This window comes from Conger conger, chromosome 4 (assembly GCF_963514075.1).
Source record: "Conger conger chromosome 4, fConCon1.1, whole genome shotgun sequence".
Classification (NCBI taxonomy): domain Eukaryota; kingdom Metazoa; phylum Chordata; class Actinopteri; order Anguilliformes; family Congridae; genus Conger; species Conger conger.
In genome coordinates, this window is record NC_083763.1 from 24,407,933 (window position 1) to 24,434,838 (window position 26,906).

At 42.3% G+C, this 26,906-nt stretch overlaps 2 protein-coding genes across 2 annotated transcripts; one reads left to right on the forward strand and one right to left on the reverse strand.

Moving 5' to 3' along the window:
• The first annotated feature begins 1,324 nt into the window (after positions 1 to 1,324).
• Positions 1,325 to 14,645, forward strand: prmt9 (protein arginine methyltransferase 9). The gene is made up of 13 exons (XM_061240187.1): positions 1,325 to 1,493; positions 2,350 to 2,549; positions 2,688 to 2,836; positions 3,243 to 3,479; positions 4,027 to 4,194; positions 4,539 to 4,641; positions 5,092 to 5,201; positions 5,657 to 5,849; positions 6,358 to 6,541; positions 7,304 to 7,958; positions 8,165 to 8,318; positions 9,750 to 9,872; positions 10,459 to 14,645. The coding sequence occupies exons 2-13, from the start codon at positions 2,352 to 2,354 to the stop codon at positions 10,726 to 10,728; spliced, it is 2,544 nt and encodes an 847-aa protein (XP_061096171.1). The 5' UTR covers positions 1,325 to 1,493; positions 2,350 to 2,351; the 3' UTR covers positions 10,729 to 14,645.
• Positions 14,646 to 15,531: 886 nt separating this feature from the next.
• Positions 15,532 to 19,133, reverse strand: slc35g2b (solute carrier family 35 member G2b). The gene is made up of 2 exons (XM_061240714.1): positions 18,825 to 19,133; positions 15,532 to 16,961 (listed from the first exon to the last, which is right to left on the reverse strand). Exon 2 carries the CDS (start codon positions 16,929 to 16,931, stop codon positions 15,681 to 15,683), a length of 1,251 nt encoding a protein of 416 aa, XP_061096698.1. The 5' UTR covers positions 16,932 to 16,961; positions 18,825 to 19,133; the 3' UTR covers positions 15,532 to 15,680.
• Positions 19,134 to 26,906: the final 7,773 nt, after the last annotated feature.

Consider the following 26,906-nt stretch of genomic DNA (forward strand, 5'->3'; position numbering starts at 1 on the left):
TCTCATTAACAAGCCGTTTCTATCTGCAGAACTGCAGCTCATTGGATTTTTTTTTTTTTTTGTATCATTCTTTGCAAACTCTAGAGACTGTTGTGCATGACAATCACAGGAGATCAGCAGTTTCTGAGATACTCAAACCACCCTGTTTGGCACCAACAATCATTCCATCTTCCCATCAGAATGTGAAAAAAAAGTGATCTAAGTGACTTTGTCCGTGGAATGATTGTTGGTGGCAGACAGGGTGATCTGAATATCTCAGAAACTGCTGATCCCCTGGGATTTTCACACATCCTAGTCTCCAGAGTTTGCAAAGAATGGTGCAAAAAAAAAAAAGAAATCCAGTGAGCTGCAGTTCTGCAGACAGAAACGCATTGTTAATGAGAGACGTCAGAGGAGAATGGCCAGAGTGGTCAAAGCTGACAGGAAGGTGGCAGTAATGCAAATAACCACACATTACAACAGTGGTATGCAGAAGATCATCTCTGAACACACGCATCATAACTCTAAATGGATAGGCTACAGCAGTAGAAGTCTAATAAATACCTAATAAAGTGCTCGGTGAGTGTATAATGTTGCTTACATGTAAAATTTCTCAGTTAAATCAGGTAAAATCTATGGCTTGGTTTTTAGTGAAATGGCAGAGGCTTCAAAAGGAAGGTTCATTATTACATTAATGGCATTTGGCAGACATCTTGGCATTATTCAGCCAAGACATTGCCTGAAAATCCTCTCCTGCCCTTTCAAAAACCTATTGCTTGAGATGGCTTTGATGGAACAGTTTAAAACCAGGAATCAATGACATGTGGATCTTTATAGCTAGTTATGTGAACCAACAATTCCCTAAATGTCTACTGTGATATATTTATAACTCCAGAAACACTGGCTCAGGTATGTTTATATCTGTTGTGCAATCGAAAGTACACACATATGCATTAGCTGTATATAAGTAATTTTTGATCAGATGTGGCATTATGATATGGGAGTCACTGGGGTGCTGGATACTGATGGAACCTGGATATTGTGTGTCCTGTTCAGTAGATGTTGTTCCATGAACATGGTTGGGGAGATGATTGGACATTCCAAATTAGGGTGGGAATTGGAAGCACAGCCCCGTGTTGGCAATTTATTAATAAAATAAAATTAAATAAATAAATAAATAAATAAATAAATAAATAAATAAATAAATAAATAAATAAATAAATAAATAAATAAAAAGATAGTGATTGGTATGTTTTCCAGCCCAATAGGTGGCGGTATGCACCTTTTCAAGTGATAATAAATCCGCAGTAACGCAAACTTAGAAGAAGATTTCTAAACGCACTTCCTGAAACAATATGGCGGTGATTTGAAGCAAAGCGTCGTGTTTTCTGCAGTATCTTGTCTAAATATTTATGTTTATAAAAGGGCTCAATGGCATACTTCATACATCAGCTAAGTAGTTACAGTAACGCACGTTAGCAAACCAGCCTGCACATCAGAGAAGACGAGCTAAAGTGAGTAGCTAGCTTGTGCTCTGCTTTTTAAACCTAGAATGGAAATCTGCTGTCCTGCTCTTAAATCTGTGAATGATGTTTAACGTTAAGTGGTTTCTTGCTAAACCAAGCTAACGCATATTTATGTAAGCTTCTTAATCTGGTATCTGTAATTTCCACCAGGGTGGTGCTACGATATATTATGCTAATATGCGGCGCCTTTCGGTAATGATAATTACCGAATGTATTGTATGTATACATTCCGGTTAATCCTATACTTATATGAAATTGAGCTGTTTTGCATTTAGGCTAAATTATCTAATGTAAAGCGATTGTGTGTTGTAGCTACATACACTCAGCGTGTACTTTATTGGGTAACCTATTTATGAGACTTATTTTTTAGACTTCCCAGAAGATCCGCAATTTCTGAGATATAAAAATGTATATGTATATTCTGGCAGTGGTTTCAGTGACGTTGAAATCGCTTGTCTTTCTTTTCAGCATGATGCATGAATTGTATGTTGTTACTGTGAATGATTGATTAGTTTTGCAGACCTGCTGTCTCGGGTGACTTACATTATGTCTTTATCTATTAATTAAACGCCTGGGTATCTTACAAAACCTCAATACTTGACTGCTACCATTGGGTGACGAGCTCAAGCAACTTAACACTTACAGGACATTATGACATTACATCCAACAGGCTGGGAATCCCAGCCTGGGAACTTAATGACTAATTTTATTTCCCTCCAAGTAGGCAAATGTGTGGTGGGCGCTGTGGTTCAAAATGGCCTACTTCATGTCACCAAGATGTTTGCTACATATTGGTGGGGAATTTTATTATTATTGTCTGACCCTAATGTTGTTCTGTGGGAAGGAATGCCGAATGCCAGCACGCGGCCCAAGCGGGTGAGGCGGAACCGCCGGACTCCCAGGGAGGACCCGGCCAGGAACGAGCTGGTCTCCAGGTCTCTAGAGAGTGCTCAGCAATGTCTGTTCAATCAGGACTACGGGACCGCATTCGTGCACTACCTCCTCGTGCTCAACCTCGCTCCTGTGCTCAAGGACTTCGCCAGGGTATGTGTTCCACCTCTGAAATGTGTTTGGTCACCCCCAGTTGGAACATTGAAGCCATATTTGTTTTGGTGGGTGACGATCTGTGTCAGTCGTGTCTATGAGACCCTCTGAAGGCTTAAGTTGTGTGTGGTTCTGCAGGAGTCCTTCAGGTTCACACTCTTCAAATGGGCGGAGGAGCTGGACTCTCTGGGCCGGGTACAGGATCTGTTTGACTGCTATGAGCAGGCGCTGGAGCTGTTTCCTGTGGATGAGGTCATAGTGAACAGCATGGGGGAACACCTCTTCAGGTGCAGCACTTGACTCTCATTGAGCACTTCTGTTTTTTTTATTGAGCTTTTTCATTCTACTTTATTGTACTTTCTATGGTGTTCTCATTCCACACTGAACTTTCTATGGTGTTCTCATTCCACACCACATTTTATGGTGTTCTCATTTTACTCTGTACTTTCTATGGTGCTCCCATTCCACCCTGCACTTTCCATGGTGCCCCCATTCCACACTGTGCTTTCTGTGGTGGTTTCATTCTACACTGTGCTTTCTATGGTGTGCTCATTTTACACTGCTTTTTCTGTGCAGTACAGGTCATTATTTGTTGCCCGCTCAAACATTTGAAAACAATCCCAGTAATTAACTGAATGTGTATTTGTACTATAAATTGAAAAGCTGTACACGGTTCTCTTTCCCTCCTTCCAGAATGGGCTTCAGAGATGAAGCTGCAGGACACTTCCACAAAGCGCTGAAGCTGAAACCGGACTATCCTGAAGCCAAGGAGAACTTCTACAGGGTGGCCAACTGGCTGGTGGAGCGCTGGCACTTCCTCATGCTGAACGACCACCAGCGCAACAGGAAGTACCAGCAGGCCATCCAGAAGGCTGTGCGCTCTGGCTGCGCCACTGTGCTGGACATCGGCACCGGCACGGGAATCCTCAGGTGGAACTCAACTTCCCATGATCCTCTTGTCTGATTTTCACGTTGATCATCAGCAATTTACATCAGTGACATCATTGCCATGAAATGAGCTGAAATTAATTGGCAAAAAACAAGCTGCATGCTTTCTGTATCTGTAGCTGTATATCGAGAAAATACAAAATGTTTCCTTTGGTAATCATCTCTACAGTGGTGTCTGCCTATATATATATAAATATATCTCATGTGTTTGTTACTGTATTGTGTAACAAAAATAGTGCATCCTTTTATGTTTTAAAAAATGTGTGGTGTGATGACAATAGTCTCTGATTTGTGAGCGATTGTAATCTCTGAGAAAAAAAAAAAAGAAGATGTTCCTACTTTAGAATGATGTTCAGTTCAGAGTTACATACCTTTCCATTTGTTCCTGTTTTCACACTTGGCCGTACTTCAATTGAAGTTGACCACAATATAAAATTTGATCCATATCTTTGCTTCATTACTTTTAAGCAGTGCTACTCTATTAACGTGATGAATAATGATTTCCTGTGTGTGTCTGTGCGTTTGGCAGTATGTGTGCGAAGCAGGCCGGGGCAGCTGAAGTGTACGCCTGCGAGCTCTCCAAGACCATGTACGAGCTGGCCTGTGAGGTGATCTCAGCCAACGGGATGAAGGAGGACATCAAGGTTGTCCACATGAAGTCTGTGGAAATGGAAGTGCCCAGAGATCTTCCTCAGAGGTGAGGCACCCACGCCCTGCCCTTGCCTAGACACAGCGTCCTCTTTGGAACGCAAGCTTACCGTCAACCTGTAGCCTAGTAGCGAAGGAACATGACCGGGACCCAGAAGGTTGGTGGCTCAAGCCCCCAGTGTAGCCACAGTAATAACTGCACGTAGGGCTGCCCCATGCCAAATTGGGACCCTAAGCGGAATTTTGTTATGGTGCCCCGATTACGATTGACAGTCGTTACAGCATATGAAAATACAATTGGAGAATGGTGGTGGGGGCACCTTATGCTTTACTTTTATTATTTTGAGAAAATACTGAGTTAAATTATTGTTACTTATTGTTTGCTTCCGGAAGGGTCTCTCTGGTGGTGACTGAGACTGTGGACGCCGGTCTGTTCGGGGAAGGCATCATCGAGAGTCTCATCCACGCCTGGCATAACCTTCTGCTGCCCCCTCAGGTGCCCAGTACTGTGCTCCGTCCAGGTTTTTAATGTGGAACGAGACACACAGGCCGCACACACATTTGCATGCGACACATACAGTAGGCCTTACTCCAAATTATGTCAGGTCAAGCGTCTTGTCTACTTCCTCTGAGCTGTATTTATGAAGGGCATTTAATTTTTAACTAATTGAAATGGCTGTGGTATGGTTTATTCCATGAGATGGTTATATTATTCATAAAAGTGACAATATATCATGATAATTGACATTCATGATTAGTTCAGTGTGCAAACAAAAGCAAGCATGTTTGCGAACAGCATGTCGAAGCAACTGAAAAATCTTTTGTTGTACCGTACAGTTGAGAGCTCCACCTAGGGCATGGTGATCATACTGCATTTAGGAAGGTATTGTTGGAAGATTGTGCTGTAATGAACTGAAGCTGTAGCTGACGCTTGTGTCCCCTCCAGAGTTCAGGCGATTCGCCTCGCAGCACTGCGGAGTCAGGACGGGTGATTCCAGCTGGGGCCACTGTCTTTGGGATGGCTGTGGAGTGCCAGGAAATACGCAGACACCACAGGTGAGTTATTCAGAATGGGCAGCTCTGACCTCATTAGATAAGCTGCTCAGTCTGAGCGTTCCAATCAACAAACCTGTTTGTGTTGGACACACAAACACTAAGTGGAAATCGTTGGAGGTTTTATCCTACTAATTGTGGTTGTAATTTGTGTGTGTGTGTGTGTGTGTGTGTGTGTGTGTGTGTGTGTGTGTGTGTACCTGTGTGTGGTTTATATGTCTCTGGTCTGGGTGTTTGCTCGTTGGCGCACGTGCATTCCTGCACTTTGTCTCATCTGTCTGTTTCTGCGTGCGTGCGTGCGTGCGTGCGTGTGTGCGTGCGTGCATGCGTTCCTGCACTATATCTTCTGTCTGTGTATGTGTATGTGTATGTGTCTGTGTATGTGTCTGTGTCTGTGTCTGTGTCTGTGTCTGTGTCTGTGTCTGTGTTTGTGTACGCATGCTGGGCCATGTGTGCAGGTTGTGTGTATCAGAGGCAGGTGACCTCTCCCTGTCTGCGGCGGGGAGGCTGCACAGCCCTGTCAGCTGCTCTCCAGACGCCGATGACTCCTCCGAGCCCTACACCACAGAGCGTCTGAGCCGGCTGCCTGGGGGGTACTCCGCCCTCACTCAGCCATTCCAGGCCCTGGACATCGACTTCAACAACGTGCAGGTGACCACAAACACGACTCCTAGTGATCCGATGTCACCAAGCTGTGTATCTCTGACAGGTAGTGGGCTCTAACAGCTGTCCATCTGACATGTGGACTGTAGGTTGATCTTACATTTTTGTACTGGCAGGACCATGTGCACAGGTTGACAGAAATGGCTGAATGTATTTTTAGTTGCTAACAGCAGGGGGCTCCTAAACTGTGGGTCGGGACCCCATGTTGGGTCACTCGATTTCAGATTTTTTTTTTTAAAGAGATAAAATGTCATTTTTGTCTCTTTAAAATATGTGAGTGTAGGCCACAACATGTTTAACATTACAACAACCCAACTATAATAAAGCAATGAGGCAGGAGAGGTTGTGGAATATTTCCAGTATAGTCATGGCTAAAGGGTGTTGTTCGGCACAAGATGTGTGTGGTTCAGTGTTGTAGTAAGTTTGTGAACATTCCTTTGAGGTCGCATCATAAAAATATTTGGGAAATGTTGAGCTAACGGCAGCCTTGTTCCAGGAGCTGGAAGGGCTGTGTACCCGGGACGTTACCCGCTTCAGCCTGCCTGTGACCCAGGCAGGCATTGTGGATGCCCTGGCCGTGTGGTTCCAGCTTCACCTGGATGAAGAAAACAGCCTGTCGACTGGGCCCCAGGAAGACACTTGCTGGGAGCAGGCCGTCTACCCCATCCAAACCCGCTCCAGTAAGAGCCAAACGCATACTGCACAGTAATGTATCTGTAAGAGCTACCTTAGAACTAACCGCATACGGTTTAAGAGATATTTCAGAAATGTATCACTACCACGTAAGCACCAAACACCTGAGAACTGTAGTATAGTCAAATATGCCGTATACAGCTGCTTATTATCCCTGATGTGAAATGCTAATGATAAACAAAACCAAGTCACACTTCACATTAATTGAAACACTATTAAAAATAGACAAGGTACACAATGTTGAAGAGGGCAAAACTGATTCATGAAATGGTATGAAATTCATATTATTATTCAAGTTGTTATATTAAATGTGGTGAATCTGTAACTGAGAATATGATAAAATGGAAAAAAATAATTGACTCAGATTGTTGGGGGTTGAATCATTGTCCATCACTGCAATTGTTGAATTTTGAATGTGCCCAAAACCTCTCAAATCTTGCTGGTTATAATATTCCTTATAATGTCCTAGTTAGCTCAAAATAATAAGCAACTGAAAAGTACATGGATCTTACAAACATAGTTTTTAGTGGTAAGGTTCTTCTCTCGTGCCCCCAAATAGCATAGATGACAAACCCTCAAACAGTGGTGAGAAAAACCTCCTCGATGGGAAGAAATCTCGAGAGGAACCCAGCTATAGGGGGATGCCCATCCTCCGCTGGCCTATAGGTTAAGATGGTAACCGTTCAGGTTTTTAGCTTGAATCCTGAACGATCACACTTTCTGCGGTACCGATTCGGCTTTCTCCGCAGACTTCACAGTGAACCCCGGAGATAAGCTGATGGTGGAGGTGTCCTGCGAGGACGCCTACCTGCGCGTGAGGACCGTGGCCGCGGTGAGGGACGGCCGCGCCTTCAGCCTGGACTCCGACTGCGACTCGGGGCCTCTGGGCGGCCCCGGGCCCAACGCGTCGGCGGAAACCGAGGCCCAGCTCTGCAGCGCGCTCTCCTCCCTGCAGACCGAGTCCGTCCGGGACCACAGCTGCGTGCTGGAGTGCGCCGAAATCGCCCTGCTCAACAACACGCACTACCACCAGAGCTTCAACAGGGCCCTGGACAAGCTGCTGGCCGGGCTGAGGCCCGGCGACGACGGCCAGGGCGAGCCGCTCTACGTGCTGGACGTCTCGGAGGGCTTCTCGGCCCTGCCGCTGATGGCGGCCAGGCGGGGCCGCGTGAGGGCCTACAGCTCGGTGGAGAAGGAGCAGCACCAGGTGGTGCTCCGGCTGCTGGCGCAGGCCAACGGCGTCCCACAGGAGGCGCTGGAATTCTGGCTCAACCACGTGGAGGACGACTCCAGCGTGCTGCAGAGGCCCGACGCGGAGAAACTGTGGAGCGCCATCGTCCTGGACTGCGTGGAGACCTGCGGCCTCATCCGACAGAAGCTTCTGGAAAAAGCCACGCTGGCCAGGTTGGTGCGGGCACTGCTTTGTTCTGTGTGCTACGTTCTTCTCTAAGGAGATTTTTTATCTAATTTATGCACTTTACATTACATACCCATCACCTGGAAAAGGGCTCTGAAAGACCCTAGAGGGGAAGTACAGTCTCAAGTACTAGGGCTAGGGCCTATTTGACAAATCTGACAATGGATTAGATGTAAAACGCGTATGTTTGCAGGTGCTTGCTGGAGGATGGCGGGCGGATATTCCCCCAGCGTATCGTGGTCTACGGCCTGCTGGTGGAGTCCGACACCCTGCTGTCAGAGAGCGCCGTCCAGGGCCGCGAGCCAACGCTGGGCTTCAACATCGCCCCCTTCATCAACCAGTTCACAGTGCGTGCTGCCCCGCCCCCCCCCTCTCTCACACTCCTCACTGTGGGCTTCAACATCGCCCCCTTCATCAACCAGTTCATAGTGCCTGCTGTTCCCCTCTCTCACACTCACTGTGGGGTTCAACATCGCCCCCTTCATCAACCAGTTCACAGTGCATGCCGTTCCCCTCTCTCACACTCCTCACTTTGGGGTTCAACATCGCCCCCTTCATCAACCAGTTCACAGTGCGTGCTGTTCCCCTCTCTCACACTGATTACTGTGGGGTTCAACATTGCCCCCTTCATAAACAACTGGGATTCAACATCACTCTTCAAATCAGATCCACTGGGTCACCTAGATTTCATTTTGATCTCAAAATCTGGCAGTGGCTACCCAGGTCCAGGCTGATGCACCTGGGAAGTTGCATTGACTCTACACACTCTCAGAAAAAAGGGTTCTTTGGCTTTCTCCATAGAGGAACCCGTTGTAGTTCTTTCTGGAACCTTCCATCACAGGTGTGAAGTGTGAAAGCTTCCTGACAAGAACCATTTTGCCTGACAAATAACCCTTTAACAAGATGGGATTCTTCCGTTGAATCCTTTTGAGTGCACGTTTACGTGCACTTTTGAGTGGACGTTTACTTTAAAACATGTCACAAGCAGCGAACAGGCTTTTATGCGGATCAGATCAGGGCTGAGGGTACTGGTAGTTCATCTTTGTTTTGCTGTTGCACCATTGTGCTATGTACTTTAATCTGAAAGGAATCACGCAACATCAAGTTGTACAAATATATGTGCATGGCATTGTGTAAGCCACTCTAGTGAAGGTGAATCTCCCGAACAAATGAATCATTGCTTACTACAGGGATGTTTGTTTTGTTTCAAGCTGTGTTGGATGATTGAATTCGTTCTTGCTTAAGAGCCAGAGTTTTTTTTTTAGTTTTTTTTTAGCTTGGTGCTGGTTGTTGATTTTCAATCAACCTCTCTCCTGGCAAGGCAGATCATTTTTGAAGTCTTCTACAACAGCTGTTACTTTTATCGGCCGTGCCTCACACAAGCTGTCGCTGCCTTAAAATAACATAAAACATTAGTGCCCTTCAGCACTCCACAGCGAATGCCAGGGAGCTCAGAGAGAAGAGGTACTTAATGTGATTGCGTTGGTGTGTTGGTGCTTTCCACAAGTTGGTTCCCACTATTTACAAAACTCATAGATTATGTAACCTTTTTGTATCTTTCCACTCCGGTAAAATGATTTAAAACTTATAGAGTTAGACCGCAGTCAGAGAAGACACTAAGCTTTAATGCGGGTGTAGCTGAGGGTGTTGCCTGTGTGTGTGTGTGTGTGTGTGTGTGTGTGTGTGTGTGTGTGTGTGTGTGTTGTGTGTGTGTTGTGTGTGTGTTGTGTGTGTGTTGTGTGTGTGTGTGTGTGTGACCCGCTGTGATGTCCCTCCAGGTGCCCGTACACGTGTTTCTGGACCTGTCCACCCTGCAATGTAAACACCTCAGCCTGCCAATGGAACTGTTAACCCTGGATCTCATGACCTCCAATGAGAACTCCACACACCGACAAGTGGAAGTAAGGGGCCAAACAGTACATGTATATACAATAGCCTGCACAGCACAATATTATAGTGGATGAATAAAGTAATATTACATGGGGAGCCTCATAGCTGTGTTGGTGTATTAAATACATTATGTCCATTTCATGTAGGATCAGGGTTTTGGTATGTCTGTAGTGAGTTTTATTAATGTGCTAATCTTGATTGGAACTAGCAGCTACTCAAGGCCCATCCACACCAAGAACGATAACTATAACAATAACTGTAACTTTTTTTAAAGTCATTCTAAGTCAAGTGGATGGCGGAGTCACACCACAACTATAACCGCAAGGACAGTGACAAAGGCTATTGTTGGGCTCATTTCCAGAGCGATTTGTTCCAGCTGGATGAATGATAAAAAACATGACAAAACATTGCGTGCAAAATGGAAAATGATCTTGACAAGAGATTATTTACAGAATGCTATCATTTAGCAGTGTGGATATCGTTATAGTCATTGTTATAGCTATAGTTCTTGGTGTGGACGGGCCTTATGCCCGGACTGTGAGCTTTAAGGTACAACTTAAGGGAGAACGTATGAAAAGCTGTCGCAACCCTCCCCAGGTGCAGGTGACCTCCGCAGGCCGGCTCACCGCCATCCCGTTCTGGTACCAAGTGCACCTGGACGAAGCGATCAGCGTCAGCACCTTCACTCAGGACTCCCACTGGAAGCAGGCGGCCGTGGTGCTGCAGCACCCCCTGGAGGTGACCGCCGGAGAGACGCTGTTCCTCAGCGTCCACCTCCACAAGAGCAGCATCTCCATCACGGCCTCCAGGGAGGGCGAGGGGCCTGCCGCCATGGACTCCGCCAGCTCCGCCCACTCCCTCGCCTGACCCTCGCGGCCTTCTACGCCTCAACACGAGGCGTTCGCTCGATTCAATTGTGACGTGTTGTATCTGTCTACCAGACCTGGGTCCAGTATGTAATTGTTGTGGATTCAAATACTTTTCTACGCTTTACTGAGCTGGTCTGGTGTATTGGACCCCATGACCTAAGTGCAGAGACCTCGCCTTCTTGCTCTCTTGGTTGGTTCAAATTCACCGGGAAAGATCAGTCGAGCTCTGAAAAGTATTCCAGAGTCCAGAACAGTTGTGAATTTGACCCAGGTCTGTCTACGCAGCTGGTACTGTAAAACGTTGTTTCTAATTGTGGGTGCTGTTGCCAAAATGCTGCTTTTGTCAGAAAAGTACTTGCCTTCATGTAAATGGAGAATTTTAAAAGAACCCATACAGGGAATCCGTATTAGACATGTCCGGTCAAGAACTCCGTTTACTATGGAGCACTTGTACAGTATTGACTGCTAGTTTAAAAAGGATTTGTTGATGGTCCAACACAAGTATTATTGCAAATAGGTTAATGTATTTAAGAATAATAACTTCAGTAAAGTATTTCTCTTTAGTATTCTGATATAGCAGAACTGTGAGGTTGCACCAAAAGCAACCCTGCACTCCACAACCCTGCAGATTAGTAGTCTGACGTGCACTGCAATTCACATTGTACGGACGCATGTATATTTAGTTTATATCTGCTCTGTTTCATCCATTAAATTTACTTGGGGGGAAAAAGACGACTGAATCTAGGTTTGTCTTGGCGCAACTTTTGTGTAATTTGTTGTTTAGAGACCTTTGAGATTAAATTACAATTTGTCTTAAGATATTCTGGATGTAAGTAGAGGTATTTTTCTTCAAGTTAAAATGTATGATTTGTTAAGTAGTGCATGCTAGAAATGGAAAGACATCATTGACCACCCCCTAATGTGCGCCCAAAATAAACCCAGAAAGTAATGGGACTGCCTGTCTCTGTGAGGCACAGACGGGCATAGGCCGGACAATATTTGTCATGTATCCCCCTCCCCTTGCCCTCACAACAACATTTACAGTGCCGTGTAAAATGTATTTGGAAAGTGGTACAGTTTTGGTTCTTTTGGCTCTGCACTCCTGCACATTGGCTTTGAAATGAAACGATGAATATGAGGTTGTGCCGACTTTTGAGGAAATTAACATCAGGTGATCCATGTAAGAATTGCATCCCTTGTTGCACATAGTCCCACCCCGTTTTAGAGCACCGAACGTAATTGGATAGTTTGCTTCTCAGCTGTTTCTAATTAGTCAGGTGTATTGAAACGCTTCATTAGTGCAGGTATAAGAAAGCTTTCAGTTTTTAGTCTTTTCAGTGCCTTTTGAGTGTGTTATTGGTGTTTGACAACATGAGGACCTGAGTTATAACAATGATGGTCAAGGAAGCCCTGATGATGCTGAGAAATTTGAAAATAACAGTCCGTGATATAGGCCAAACCTTACCAACATCAACTGTTTGGAACATCATTAAGAAGAAACGGAGCACTAGTGAGGTTGGTAATCACAAAGGGCCTGGTAGGCCAAGGAAGACCTTGACAGTTGGTGATCGTCAAGAAAAAACACCTGTCCATCCGATCAGAAGCACTCTTCAGGAGGCAGGAATGGATGTGTCGGTGATTAATTTACACAGGCTAAGCTGCAAGATGAAGACCAACTGTTTGCTAAGAAGTACCTAATTGAGCCTGCAGAATTCTGTAAAAAAGTATTCTGGATAGATGTGACTGACATTGACTTGTATCAGAGTGATGGCAAGAGCAAAAGCTGAAAGGAACTGCCCAAGAACCAAAGCCCCATTAATTTATCTGCCTCGTAATGGCTTCCTTGACTTTCTTTTGAAGCTGGCAGATGGCAACAACACAATCCAAAGCCAATCAAAAGCCTAGAATCAAGACCAAGATACTAAAAGCTTTCTTATACGTGCTCCAAGGAAGCAATTGAATACACCCGACTGATCATCAGCATCTGAGAAGCCAACTGTCCAATTACTTTTGGTCCCCCTAAAATTTGGGGACTATGGATAAGAAAATTTATAATGAGACAAAAATTTGGGGACTATGTAAAAGAAGGGATACAATTCTTTAAACCTCATATGCATTGTTTCAGTTCAAATCTAATGTGCTGGAGAGTACAGACCAAAAAGAACAGAAGTGGTCAAAATACTTACGGACTGCACTGTCCATGGGCTGTATTTTGAGGACACAAAAAGCCATTCACTTGTGCCCACGCTCCTGCCTCAGACCTGGGCAAAGACCTTGGTTCTTTCTTTTCAGCCCTTTTTGGTCTTTGTGCTGATGATTAGTGGGCTTGGGTCAGTGATCTTTGGAGTGTGGATTGGTGGAAGTTCACAGCAAAGTGGCATTTCAACAGATTTGAGGAATCTGAAAGGTCCATACCAAAAACATCTTGTTCTTTGACTCTTTGATAGGGGACAGTTGGGGAAATACATCTGATGAATGGTGCCATCCACACACATATGCTAATATGGTAACAATATCATACTTAATTGCATCATGCTTGGTTATCTTAGCAAAGAAGTATAATAGTAGATGTGATTGGAAGAGGGCACAAACGACATGCAACTGAATGTATCATTGTCAGAATTTCCATCCTTCCGTTTTCCATGCAGTCCTGCAGTTCACACAGGTTAGGTAGCTCATTCAACATATACGGAATATTAGGTAGTTGGCATCACTTTGCATAGAGATGTACCCAGTTCTCAATCAAACTGTAATGTTCAGTATGTGCACTACTGTGATAAAATCTTGAAAATCTTGAAAAATAATTGCTGGTTTAGCAGGCCAACTGGATACATGCTGTCTGACAACCAGATATGATAGAAATGACCTTCATAAGCCAGGGTATAATAATCTATGATCTAAATGTCATTGTAATTTAACAGTAGAGGCCATACAGAAAAATCAAAGTATGATCAAGGTCAATGATGACAACCCATCATGCACATCATGTCAATACAACAAGCTTTTTTACCAGTGCAATGCAGAGGTAGAAATGTGAAATTCTGTAGTTGCATCAAGATTGCTTTTGAAAAATGTCTGGTCAATGCCACAACACACTTTTGTGTACACTATAAAAGTGTAAGTGGTATCAATGTACCAATGTGTCCTGATGCAAAATCTCTAACGTGTCATGTCCACCAATTTTCCCCAGTCTGCATTTTACAGCTGACCTCAACAAGAATAGATCACAGTTGTTACCTGTTCAAGCTGCAATGTGGGCAACTCGATATGACTCAATTGCCCAACATTCAATAATTGGCTGTCAGTAGTGCTGTTATTTAACAGACTTTAGAATTGCTTTACGTCCCTTTGAGTGACATACTAAAATTGCCACCGTGAAAAATTGCTGCATGTGTCTGTGATGAGAAATAAGGATCATGACAGTGATGCTGCAACCCCGACTCCACCAATCCAGTGTCTGCTGGGGCGGCCTGTAGCATAGTGGTTAAGGTACATGACTGGGATCTGCAAGGTTGGGGGTTTGATCCCCGGTGTAGCCACAATAAGATCCACACAGCCATTGGGCCCTTGAGCAAAGCCCTTAACCCTGCAATGCTCCAGGAGAGGACTGTCTCCTACTTAGTCTAATCAACTGTAAGTCGCTCTGGAAAAGTGCATCTGCCAAATGTCATTAATGTAATGTAATGTATTCAAACAAAAACCAGCAGGCACTGTGGCCTGCCAGGATCCATTTTGAGATTCAGTCTAGCGTTTGTCGTCTGCCTTTGCATCCACAAAACAGAGCCCTATGTATCATTTGAAAGCATGTATGAAATTATATGTTGGAGATAATTGTAATGAGCAAAAGCAGGATGTTTAGAACGGAAATGGTTAAGCCTCACTTCTGCTCAATAAATATTTTCTCCATGACAAATATATTTTGTTTCGTACTTATTTAATTTATTTTGATTTAAAATTGGTTTAAAAGCAATAAAAAAGTGCCCTTACAGTTCTAAATGTGTCTGGAGCCGTTTCAATGCAAACTAATTTAAATATTAAAATAACTTATTTATTAAGGGTTTGCTTGGTAAAACATCATTCTTAAATGCAAAGCCTGTCATCTTTCTGGCACGTTCTTGGCTTGTATTGTCAGAATGACCAATAGACAAAGGTCTCTTTCTGAATCATAATGAGACCTGTAGAAAATGCTCTCCTCTAAATTGTAATGGCAGCAGTGTGACACTGGTTCTCTGTTTAACTATTTTAATTACAATACCTTCTTAGTGTGGGTCAAGTGACACTCAACATCAACGTACTTGAAATGGGGGCGGCATCGTTGCTGCAATCATGGAAATGTCACTAGACCCACCCTCACATGTTTCCATTCAAAGGATTAGACCGATTGCCTGAACCGGCAACAAACCATCCTGTCAGATACAATCAGTACCATTGCGCTTGGGAAATGTGGTCTCAGATTGCTAGTCCGCTTTTAAAGTGTAGCAAACCCTGACAACCACCTCTGCAGATTCAGCTCCAGTTACTGAAAGCAGAGATCCGATACAAAGAGGAAAAAGTACCTATCAATTCCTTTAATTGTCTTGTCTACCCTCAGAACCCACCCTTGGGATTATGACTGGCTTGCTTAAATATATTTTGCATAATTCATAGATGCAGTGGGCTGTTGTATGCTGTTCCTAGCACCTTCCTGTCTAGACAAACAGAAACATGTAGTTACCTTCGCTAGACATCTTAACGTGAAAATCATTTACGCAAAAAGCACGTTCCGAGCCATTTTCTTTATTTTTCGCACATGATAGTTAGCAAAGACATTACGGAACTGCCACTCTTTCAACAGCACAATACAAAATAGAGACCAGATTCGGACATTCATGAGACTGTTACATGTGGGGGAGGGGGGATTTAACACTGTACACGGCAACTGCGGGGGGGGAGGGGGAACGCGGGCGGCGCTCATTTGATCGGCGAATCAAGGATTTCTTGATAATCCTGCCGTCTGGCCCTCTCCACCCTGTAGAGCTTCAGCCCAGTGAGGACGAAGACGCTGACGATGATGATGAGTCCTCCGATGACGTCGTAGACGGACGGGACCATGCGCAGCACCAGGAGCTGCAGGAACATGGCCACCACGAACTCCAGGTGCTGCACGGTGCTGACCAGCGCCGGGTGGAACTTGTTCAGGGCGTAGTAGACGCCGAGGAAGGCCACCGTGGAGCAGATGCAGATGCCCACCAGGTAGCCCCAGGTCTCCCCATCCAGGGGGATTATGGGCTCCTGCATGACAAACATGGTGGACGCCCCCCACACGGTGCCCGTCCAGCCGAAGGTGAAGAGGGCCGTCCACATGCTCACCCGCTCCTTGATGGCCCGGTAGACGATCATGGAGAGGGCGGCGGTGAGCCCGGCCATCACCGTCATGGTGTACCCGAAGGCCTCCTTCCAGAAGCCCAGGGGCGACTTCTCCTCGTCGGCCATGTTGGGGATCATGACCAGGCAGAGGCCGAAGACGCTGCTCACCACCGTGACCACGTCCGTGTAGCCCAGCCTCTCGTCGATGAGCAGGAAGGCCAGCACGGCGCTGAAGACGGTGGTGGTGGCCCGCCAGATGATGGTGGCGTTGCTGGGTGGCACGATGGTGAAGGACGTGTAGGCGCAGGTGATGGAGATGACGTTGCAGACGCCGTAGAAGAAGAGACGCAGGCGGTAGCCCTTGGGCCCGAAAGGGGCCTCCTGGTAGTAGTAGACCACCGTGATGGAGAACACCTGGATGACCGAGCGGATGAACAGGAGCTCCAGGGAGGGCACTTTGGAGCGGTCGGCCGCCAGGCGGGTGATGAGGGCCACGCAGCCGTGGGCCAGGGCCGCGCCGAACAGGGCGGCCCACGTGACCCTCGAGGCAAACACCGAGGCCTCGCCGAAGCTCTGCAGCTGCTCCCCCACCCCCTGCTCCCTCTTTTCGCCGCCCACGCTGGCCTGGGCATTCATGGTACCGAAGAAAGTTCTCCCGTGCTTGCCGTCTGTTATCAGCCTCTTTTTCGGGTTGTCGTCCACGAAAGAGCTGAAGTCTTCGAAGGACGGCGCGTCGTCGTAGCCCTCGTCCCCCGGCTGGGGGAAGTGGGTGGTGTACTTCACCGTCACGGTGTTGGGGTGGATCTTAACGCGCTTCTTTGTCCCATACTGCTGCCTGGAGGGAGACGTATCCATTTTTTTTCCTCTTCGGCTGAGACTGTTTTTCTATAATGAGATACAGATCTTAGACAGGGACCCATTTAAAAACACCCACGTGCTGTACATGTTTTGTCACTTTGAAAAGATAAACATAACTGCCACCCTCTATTACGTTTATTTTTGCGGCATCAGTAAAGATGACTAAAATAAAGCACATTTGCTGGGAAACACAAAAGGGAAGAACAACAAGAGACTCATTTAGTCATTCTTCCTTAAGATCATGAACCTATTTTGGCTAGCCCAAGAAAATAGTGCTGTTGTATTCAAGTGTCAAAAAAATGAATGAATAATTCAAAACTTACTGCATCTCTATCTCATTGCAACCATTGAATGTCCCTGCAGGTTTTTCCCTATTCTCTCTCTCTCTCTCTCTCTCTCTCTCTCTCTCACACACTCTCTCTCTCTCCCTCTCTCTATCTCATTTCTCTCTCCCATCTCTTATCTGTCTCTTCCTCTTTCTCTTTCTCTTTCTCTCTCTCGCTCTCTCTCTCTCTCTCTCTCTCTCTCTCTCTCTCTCTCTCTCTCTCTCTCACACACACACACACACACACACACACACAGGCTTGTAGATGTGTGCTGCCTTTTCTATATTTAAGTAATGCCTGTTTGTTCAGATGGATCCAGCCCAGCCAGGCTGATTCAGTGTGACGGGCCAGGAATTATGTAACCAAGACAGGCATAGGATATGCTGGTATATTTCTATTATAATGGTATTTATATCTGTTAACTGTCTGTATACTACCGACAAATGTCTATATATCATATATGTCTATATATGACTTGAAAGTGCAAATGCAGTTTTGTCCAAGACAACCCTGAGCATTGGAAATGTTTGATAATACAAAGATATTTTGTCTAATTCATGTTGCTTAATAATTCAACTTATTAACATATAAAAGTATTTTATTTATAAGCAAATAAACGTTTTTGTTCTGTATATACATATCTAAATACTTTGTTTAGCTGTTTGCTGTTATTACTCATAATCAGCATTACATCATACAGTAAGGCATATATAAATATTAATTATTACATATTAATCTGCTCGCACATATGGGGTATATATATTTTAATATGTACAAATGATATATAATGACAAATATTTTAATAGGCTAGACTCCATGTGCGGAAAGCTCACATCTTCGAAACATTCTTCCTTTTTAGGTAACATTCCACAAGGGGGCAGTAATTCTCGTTTTACCATCACTCTTTTTCTCTGTCTATGAAGTCATAGAGAAAATATACAGTAATTACCGATTCAGACGCACCTTTCCAGTCATTAATAAAAGTGTGGGTTCGCGGTAATGTATACGTATTTTGCGGTAAATGTTCTTTTTTATTTCTTATATTATTTCTATTTTTGAACAATGACAAACTCAAATATTCAGTAGCTTGTGCCTTTATGCTGGGGATGAATGATAACAGCGTCCCATCCAGCAAAAAAAAAAAAAAATAGTAGTAGTTGTATAGCTGTAGTTTTCCCTTTTTCCTAAACCTTCCAAAATAATGAAGCAGGTCAACCCGTTATTTTGAACTGTAAAACATCATCTGCTTCACTTAATTCTATTTAAGAATGAAAGACAATACAGTATGCATGGAGTATGCACAAAACGCATCGGTTAACTGAACAGTGATTGGGTTGACAGGAGCGGTAATTGAGACATGCATCCGTTTAAATGTGTTCGCTTAAACTGAATCCACAAATTCCTGAGACAATCTCCAATCAAAAATGTGTTATTCTGCAGCAATTAGTCGTCAAAACATATGTATTGACAAATAGAACAAACCCCATTCATGAGTCCATCTCCGTTTCTGGTCTGTTCAAAAATACAAAGCATGGACAACGTAAAAAGCTAGAACGTTACTCACCTAGTCAAAATAATCAAATCCCACCGGAATGAACTCAGTGACATGTACTAATTATCATAAATGCAAATGGTTAACTGGTCCTCTCGATAGAAAAAATCGCGCCTGCTTTCCCCCCATCTTTCCCTCGAATGACTGCAGAGAGCGTCTCCAAAGAGAGGCAAGGTGCGCTCGAGCTCGATATTTTGGTATCCACGCCTCTCACTGGTCGCTGTCTGGGCGCGATGCAAATGCATCCAAGAAAGGAACGAAAATGCAAGGAAATCCTTCTTAAGATCTCGATTCCCCCAACGCTTCACCAAAACCACAACCATTCGCATAAGCAGCCGAGAGTGGGTGTGGAGTAGGAGACGTCAAAAGTCACTGGCTCTGAACAAGCGTTCATCATCATCATCATCATCATCATCATCATCATCATCATCATCATAAGTAGGCCTGTCGTCTATTGTAGGCTAATGTAAAACACCATATGCCACCATTCTCAAATAAATAATTATCATGTAATTAAGTTATCATTCGCAAACCTGCATCTTCTGGATGATAATTCTAAATGCAATCATCAATAAATCAATTAATGTCAAGAGTTTTCTGAACATTGCACAACAATGCACGAGTCAACCACTTAAAAGCATAATATGTATGTGTCTTTGTGTAATCATCAGGGCCCAGTATTTCTAAAAGTTTAATCTAGATCAGAATTATCCAGATTTTGAATAGCTTTTGATACCTTTTTTTGCTAGCCAAGATCAAATTGATCCTAAAGGATTTGTAGCAGTTTCTCAAATAATTTTCAGATAGGATCATTTTGATCCAGATACCACAAGACCAGGATGACAGAACCATGTGTCCCACATTCCCCTATATCAACCTTAAATCCATCCTCAATCCACCCTTTCAGTGGCATCAAGATTATCCAAGATTATTATTTCTGTATCAAACGATCCTAATCTTCATCACCATAGAATTTTCAAATACCCTAAACCAACATTTGATGTTGATTCTAGGTAGGATTAGATTACAAAAACCCTATCCCAATTTTTAGGATCAGGATCATAGCTTCTAGTTTTGAAATACCCAATTTTGAGATTTAATCCGATTACTGAAATCCTATCCAAAAATAGTTTTGAAATACTGGGCCCAGGAGTGAAGAAGAATGATTGTATTACATTACATTGCATTACATTATTGGCATTTGGCAGACGCTCTTATCCAGAGAGACATACAACAACGTGCAAAGTGGATGCATAACAATCACCAGGAACAAGTGTGCTGAAAGACCCTAGAGGGAAGTACAATTTCAAATGCTAAGAGTACAACAAAGATAAGGACTATAGCCCATTTGATTAATCTGACAATGGATTATATAAATAAAATAAAATAAAAAATGTGCACTTACAATGACTATAGTCTTTTTGTTTACAACAGCTCTTCATGTGTATTTTGCTAGTTATGGATTTGATGCTTTTAACTTGTGGAAGAACCTATGCACTTGTAAATCACTTTGGAATAAAAGTCTCTAAAACTGTTTTATACAGCACAATGCAATAGGATTATATACACTTGCGTAGGAACAATAAACAGCTAGATAAACAATTTGATTATATAAAATAAGTGTTTAAATACTGGCAGCATATTGAGGATGTTTATCCTATTATACATTATATAATGTGTATATGATATGGAAGATCAGAAACTGCTGAAGGAAGAAGTCTGTGGAGAAAGCACAGAAAATAAACTGATTAATCACTGTCTGTCTTCTCACATTATTCAGTTGCCTATTTTCTGCACGTATTATTAATCAATTGAAAACTCCAGTTCCCAGAACTGAAATCTGTCACTTTATTTCGTTACATGTTTATATCGAGACTAATGGCCGTGCTGAATGACTTATGGCATCAATGTATCCCAGCATTCTCTTTCTACACTTCAATGTCTTTCACACCTATGAACCTCTTATTACTGTAAACATGAAAACCACTTGTCAGTCCTTTCAATTAAAGTAACACATTGGGCTATGGAGGTGGGCTACATGTGTTTTCGATTTGTTAGTATATCTGTCACCACTCCGATGAAGCTACGATTAATGGAGTAACTATTGATGAAGTACTTACCATCGTATCGAAGCAAGTCACATATCACAAAACAGATTATCAACTCAATATTTTGTCTGCTTTGTTAGGGCAACAGTAGCATCCATATGCTATTCATAAAGAACTCAGATGCTCTTTTGAAGATTAAACATTGAAGAGACAAGCCGTGTTCTCAAACCATGGCAACACATTCCTAGCCAAAAGGAACATTAGAAGTTTGTAATTTGTATATTTGTATTACATCATTTTCTTAAACGGTAGTACACTAAGTAAAATGAGAGAAAGAGAGAGAGAGAAAGAGAGAGATTACAGTAGATGAAATAGATGATTATCCATACACACAAGAGAGACTGCACTTTTCCATGGTGATCGTATTATCCCTTTAATTAACAAAGTCATGAGTGTTGTCCGCATACCCATTGCTGAGTCATATGTGACTTACCGCTGGATGTTATCATTTCAGTCAATGTCACATACTGACAATGTGCAATTTGATTTCCCGGGGCACATTCGTGAAACTCAATTTCTTGCTGTTCCTGCGCCCTTATAGCTTTTGTTGAGATAGTCATCACAAGCAAGACCAAGGGAAACAGACCACATTATATGGGTAATTGCTTTAGCATGATGTTTCCAGGGAGCTAACATTTGCATGATCTTTCTGACTGATCATATAAGCAGGGACATCACCAGGGATTTTGGGCACCATGAAAAGATTGCACATTGGGCTCCACCACCACCACCAGGCCGCCCCATCCCTGCACAGTTACTGTAGTGGAGGCATAAACACTGGTGGTTTTAAAGACCAATATGGTGCCAGATACTATTTAGCTTGTAGGCAAACTATTGCTGAATGGCCTGTTCTTATCATTACCTTATGTTATGTTACGTTATGTGATGTAATTAAAGTAATTAAAGATTACAAATATCTTTCTGTGGGCCCCTGTCAGTCAGGGCCTTTGGAGCTTTCCTAATAATGAAAATAGAAAACGTTGATAAAAAATGAAAAATGTCAGTAATGAAAAACATGTCAGAAATGAAAAATGTAAAATAAATTTACATTATAAAGCAATTAATAACCCTTGAAAACTTAATTTGCAGTACACATTTATTAAGACTCATTGGGATAGACATGTCAATGCCAATAAAAACATGAGCAATGTAATGAAATCAGCCACAATACCGGGAGCATAGATTAATGGTTACGTGATTGGGTTTGTATCACAGACGTTGCAGATTGTACCCTTCAGCAAAGTACTTAACCTGAAGTGCTTAAATAAAGTATCCAGCTGCATAAATTAGAGAAAGTTAAAAGTGTAAGCTATGTCAGCTTAGTTAAAGTGCCTGCCAAATGGCTACATTTAATGTCAATGTAAAATAAACGTGGGTTGTGGTAGAATACCCAGCTCATTAGCAACCTATTCAGTATGCTGGTTGAAGATACGGAACTTGTCTGTGAACTAATGAGAGTACAACATGTGGTCTCACAAATGGCTATTAACTCAAATGTGTCTCAAAGGTTCAAGAAGCTTATGAATTTGAAATGGTGAATTACAGGTCTGTGCTCATGTAATAGCCATTGAATAATTTTAGCACTAAAGTGTGCTTTCCTATCTAAGTACAGACTGGGCAATAGTAAGAAATTAATGTCTTTTGAAAAATGTATCAGTATTGCCTTTGAGTATAAACATGCAGCCAGATATTTTGAAATGTCGAACATTTTTATCAAAGGCTTTTTTAAATGTAAGAATTTTAATCTAAGCCTTTCATTGGAAATAGCAGATTTCATTCAACCTCATCAGCTTGCACAGAGTATGGATTTTACCACTGAAATCAAACAGAATACTTACGTTGTGTCGACAAAAACGTTACCACTCATCCAGCCATCTGTAATTCAAAACAAAGTTTTTATCTGTTGTAAGCCCTGGCCACTGTTCAATCAATCTTTCAGTGATGTTGTAGGAGCCCTGGAAAACACATACATGTAAAACAATCAAAATAGAATTAAAAATATTTCACAGTGTTTATATTGGCTCTCTAATAGTGATCCTGTCCCTACTATGTAAAGGTTTCACAGAGGGCAGCTGCTGCATCCATCCCAAAATAAAGCTCTTATTTTCACCTCTCTTTCAATAAAATACATTAATTAAAATAAGTAAGTAATTCAATAAATACATACATAAATACACGTCTGAGAACTGCTTTTGCTTTAATGTTCCTTGCCTGGCTGAGAAGTATATTTTTACCCACTGAATACTCAGGTCTGTCTCATAATATGTTTTCTTTGAATTTGCTCATTAAAAGCTTTGTGGTAGCTGCAGTTGCTTTGATGATTGTTGTGATGCTCAAAATGGAAGGCTGAAATGTAAATGTAAATGTATCACCCCCCTCCATTGCCCAGTCGAAAGCCTGTTCTGCAAAACCCTATCATCATATAATTTCACAAAACTATCACTTACATCCTGATTCACTGCAGATACTGGTCAATTAGCTGTTGGGACTGTTTCATGTTCCTGGTGTAATTTTTCCTAGGCTGTATCTACTGTGTCCTCAAAATGTGTACTGTTTACTAAACATACCTATTTATATTATGTGTTCCCGAATGCAGACGGCGAGGACACTGGATGAGAATGTTATTAAGTAGGCCAACTCTTCACTCAGTGCAGTGTACATATTCCCGGAGTTTTGTTGAGTGTATTCATGAACAGACTTTTCAGGAAGTGAACTATACTGTTTAGGAGGTCCCACGGAGAGGAAGGGACAGAGCCATTTTGGGATGCAATAACAGTCCAATAGATTATACAGGAAGGGGTGGGGACGTCTTACAACACAAAAAGAACATATACAATTGAATGCACATAGGCTACATAGATCTATTATATTTACTTCAAGGATTATATTTAGTCCCAGGACCAGTTCAGTGATATTTGCCTCTTGGCATTTCAGGGCTTTGTAATGAAAGCAGTGGGGGTCTCTACATCTGTTAACCCTATGCACTTTGCCCCCTTATGGTTGAGTCGCCAACATACAAAATTATTGTTCATATTTATAGAATACAAAAAACTAGCTTATTTGCAACCCTCACCTTGCGACAGACTCTGACAATAAAAGCCATATTCTAACAATCCTTGATACCATTTCTCATGTCAAAATATCATATTCCAATATAAGAACAAATAAATACAATTCAGAAGTTGCATGAATACATATTTTTTTTATGATATTATCCGTGACTATACTTCAGCAGATGTTGTCTTGAACTACTTATTGTTGCATAAATTGCCAGGTCATTTCAGTACCAAACTAATGTAAAACATGGTAAGCTTCTTGTACTATCCAACAAAGTATAATGTGTCATATTCAAGTGATGGACTGTTTCGGAATATCGCTGTGTTCATATAGCAGGATAATACTTTTTAGACACTTTGGGCATGCTTTATGAAAACATACTCTCATATACGTGAATAAAACACACACAAAGATATATGCAGATGTTTTGTATTTGGAGAGATTTGGGGACACTTGAGGACATCTGGGTGACATTTTGGAAAAAGACAGTCTGTGCACAAATATAACATAGATCAGGATTGGTCCTTCACTTAGAAATTTTGTGTGATATTATGTGTAGAAACTATAAAAACACAAGGCCTTTTGTAATATTTTGGTATTTTAGTGTGCAAGCCTCTCCTTTAATTTAAGTCTTCAACCAGTACATACTTTTTGAGATAGAAACTTTTATAGTACTATTACAAAATAAGTGGAAATTCACTTCTTGGGGGCCAAAGTGGAAAGGGTTCATCTCTAAACTGTTTCACGTTAGTAAAGGAGAGTGAGGGTTTGTGAAGTGAAGAGATTTAATCCAATATGATTTTTTGGTGATTGTGACATGAATATCAAGTGTTTATGTTCATACAAAAAAGCCTATGAAGAAGCTGCTTGGTATTCAAGGCTTGGTATGAATGTCTGTCAGAAATTTTTAACACTGGCCATATCCATATCCACATACCAGAAGGCGCAGTGATTAGATTTTTGCTTGTCATCTCTTCAAGCCTCTGTTTCTTTGTCATTCCCAGAACTGGTATTATTTTAGATCTTCAAAAATTGTAAAATTTTAGAACTCACTTTTCATTCGAGAATTACAGGCTGGAACATCAGTCATTCTCAGTGAATGAAGGCATCAAAGTGCAAAGATATATTTTGAGGTTTGCTCTGTCATATTTGCATGTCAATGACTAACTCTAGTTGCAAATTTGTATAGCTGCCAGGCTGAGCAGACAAATTACATACTCATTACATACTCAAGACAACCACCAATAAATTATAGATCTAGATTATGATACATAGGTATCAACAGGCAATTACTGCACTTCCTACAGTTCCAATTATACCACAAAACATGTTGGTAGAAACAATTCAGGCCAGTCCCTAGGTATCGTACTTTAATACTTTAGCCTCCATTTCTATTTGACTAAAGCCTAAGTGTAATAATTGTCGCCCAGCACCTGACAGCGACCAGCTAAGAACATTTACTAGTCTCCAGTTCCAGCTGAATCTGTCTACACAGAAGAGTCAACTAACTGGTCTATAACTTTCTTACATAATACACAGCCTATCTGGTTACATCATATATTCCATGCCCAGGTATGGAAGTTCAAGAAACACATGTTCTAGTTCTTGTGAAATAGCAAGCCACATGCTGTAGCACTGACACAAATGTAATGACACAATAGCTAGGTTATAGCCTTGGTGATAGCATAGGGTGGATATGTTATTTCTGCAATGCATCTTGACATGGTGAAATAACCAGGGGGATATAATGATAGAGACTGGAGCATGCAGCTCTACGAATAACACAGCCAGCCCTCTTTCTACCAGACCACTGAGACCAATCATTTGAAATGCATCCACGTGCTGGATACAGTGAAAATCCCATTGCAGTTGGTTGAGTGGTGGGGGGTCTTGAATGATGCAGTGTAATCATGCTTAATGAAAATTAATTCTCAAAGGAAAATTCATTTGCACTCTGGTTTTGAGGCATTAAAACAAACCATTTCATATTTAATTGAACTCTTTCAGTTTGCCTATTTCAAGATACTGAATATACACATAACAGAGGATATTATTTTTTGGATTAGTTTGTTCATGTGTTACTAAAAAATTGGAGGGCTACAGAATTCATCATTCCCTTCGATAGTTCATTATCGATAGTTCGTTAGCATTTTCTAGATTTACGGATCAAAAATCCATGGTCTATGGGAGAAATGAATGGAGTTTTTTAAAATTCTTTAAAATGAATGATATACAAAAATATATTTTTTAATCCAATTTTTATAGTCTAAAAACAATCAGTGCAAATTTAAAAAACAAATTACATTACATTAATGGCATTTGGCAGACGCTTTTATCCAGATCGATGTACAACAAAGTGCAAAGTGCATACCCATAACCAGGTATAAGTGTGCTGAAAGACCCCAGAGGGAAGTACAATTGCAACTGCTACCAGTACAACAAAGATAAGGACTAGGGCCTATTTGATCATCGGAATCATTACATTACATTACATTACATTATTGGCATTTGGCAGACGCTCTTATCCAGAGCGACGTACAACAAAGTGCATGCCCATAACCAGGGATAAGTTCGCTGAAAGACCCTAGAGGGAAGTACAATTTCAACTGCTACCTGTACAACAAAGAGAAGGACAAGGGCCATTTTTTTTTTTTTTTTGAACAAACAAACAAACAAACAGAGCAAAAGTCACCAAAGTTAACTATCCAAACACTGCTTACCTGGCCAACTAAAAATACCGATACACAAAGCAAGTCACAGAGACAACAATTAAGGTTCACAGGGAGGTAGGGAGGGATGGGGAGAGGTGCTGCTTGAAGAGGTGTGTCTTCAGCTTGCGCTTGAAGGTGGGGAGAGATTCTATAGTTCTGACCTCAACGGGGAGTTCGTTCCACCACCGTGGAGCCAGAACAGACAGTAGTCGTGAGCG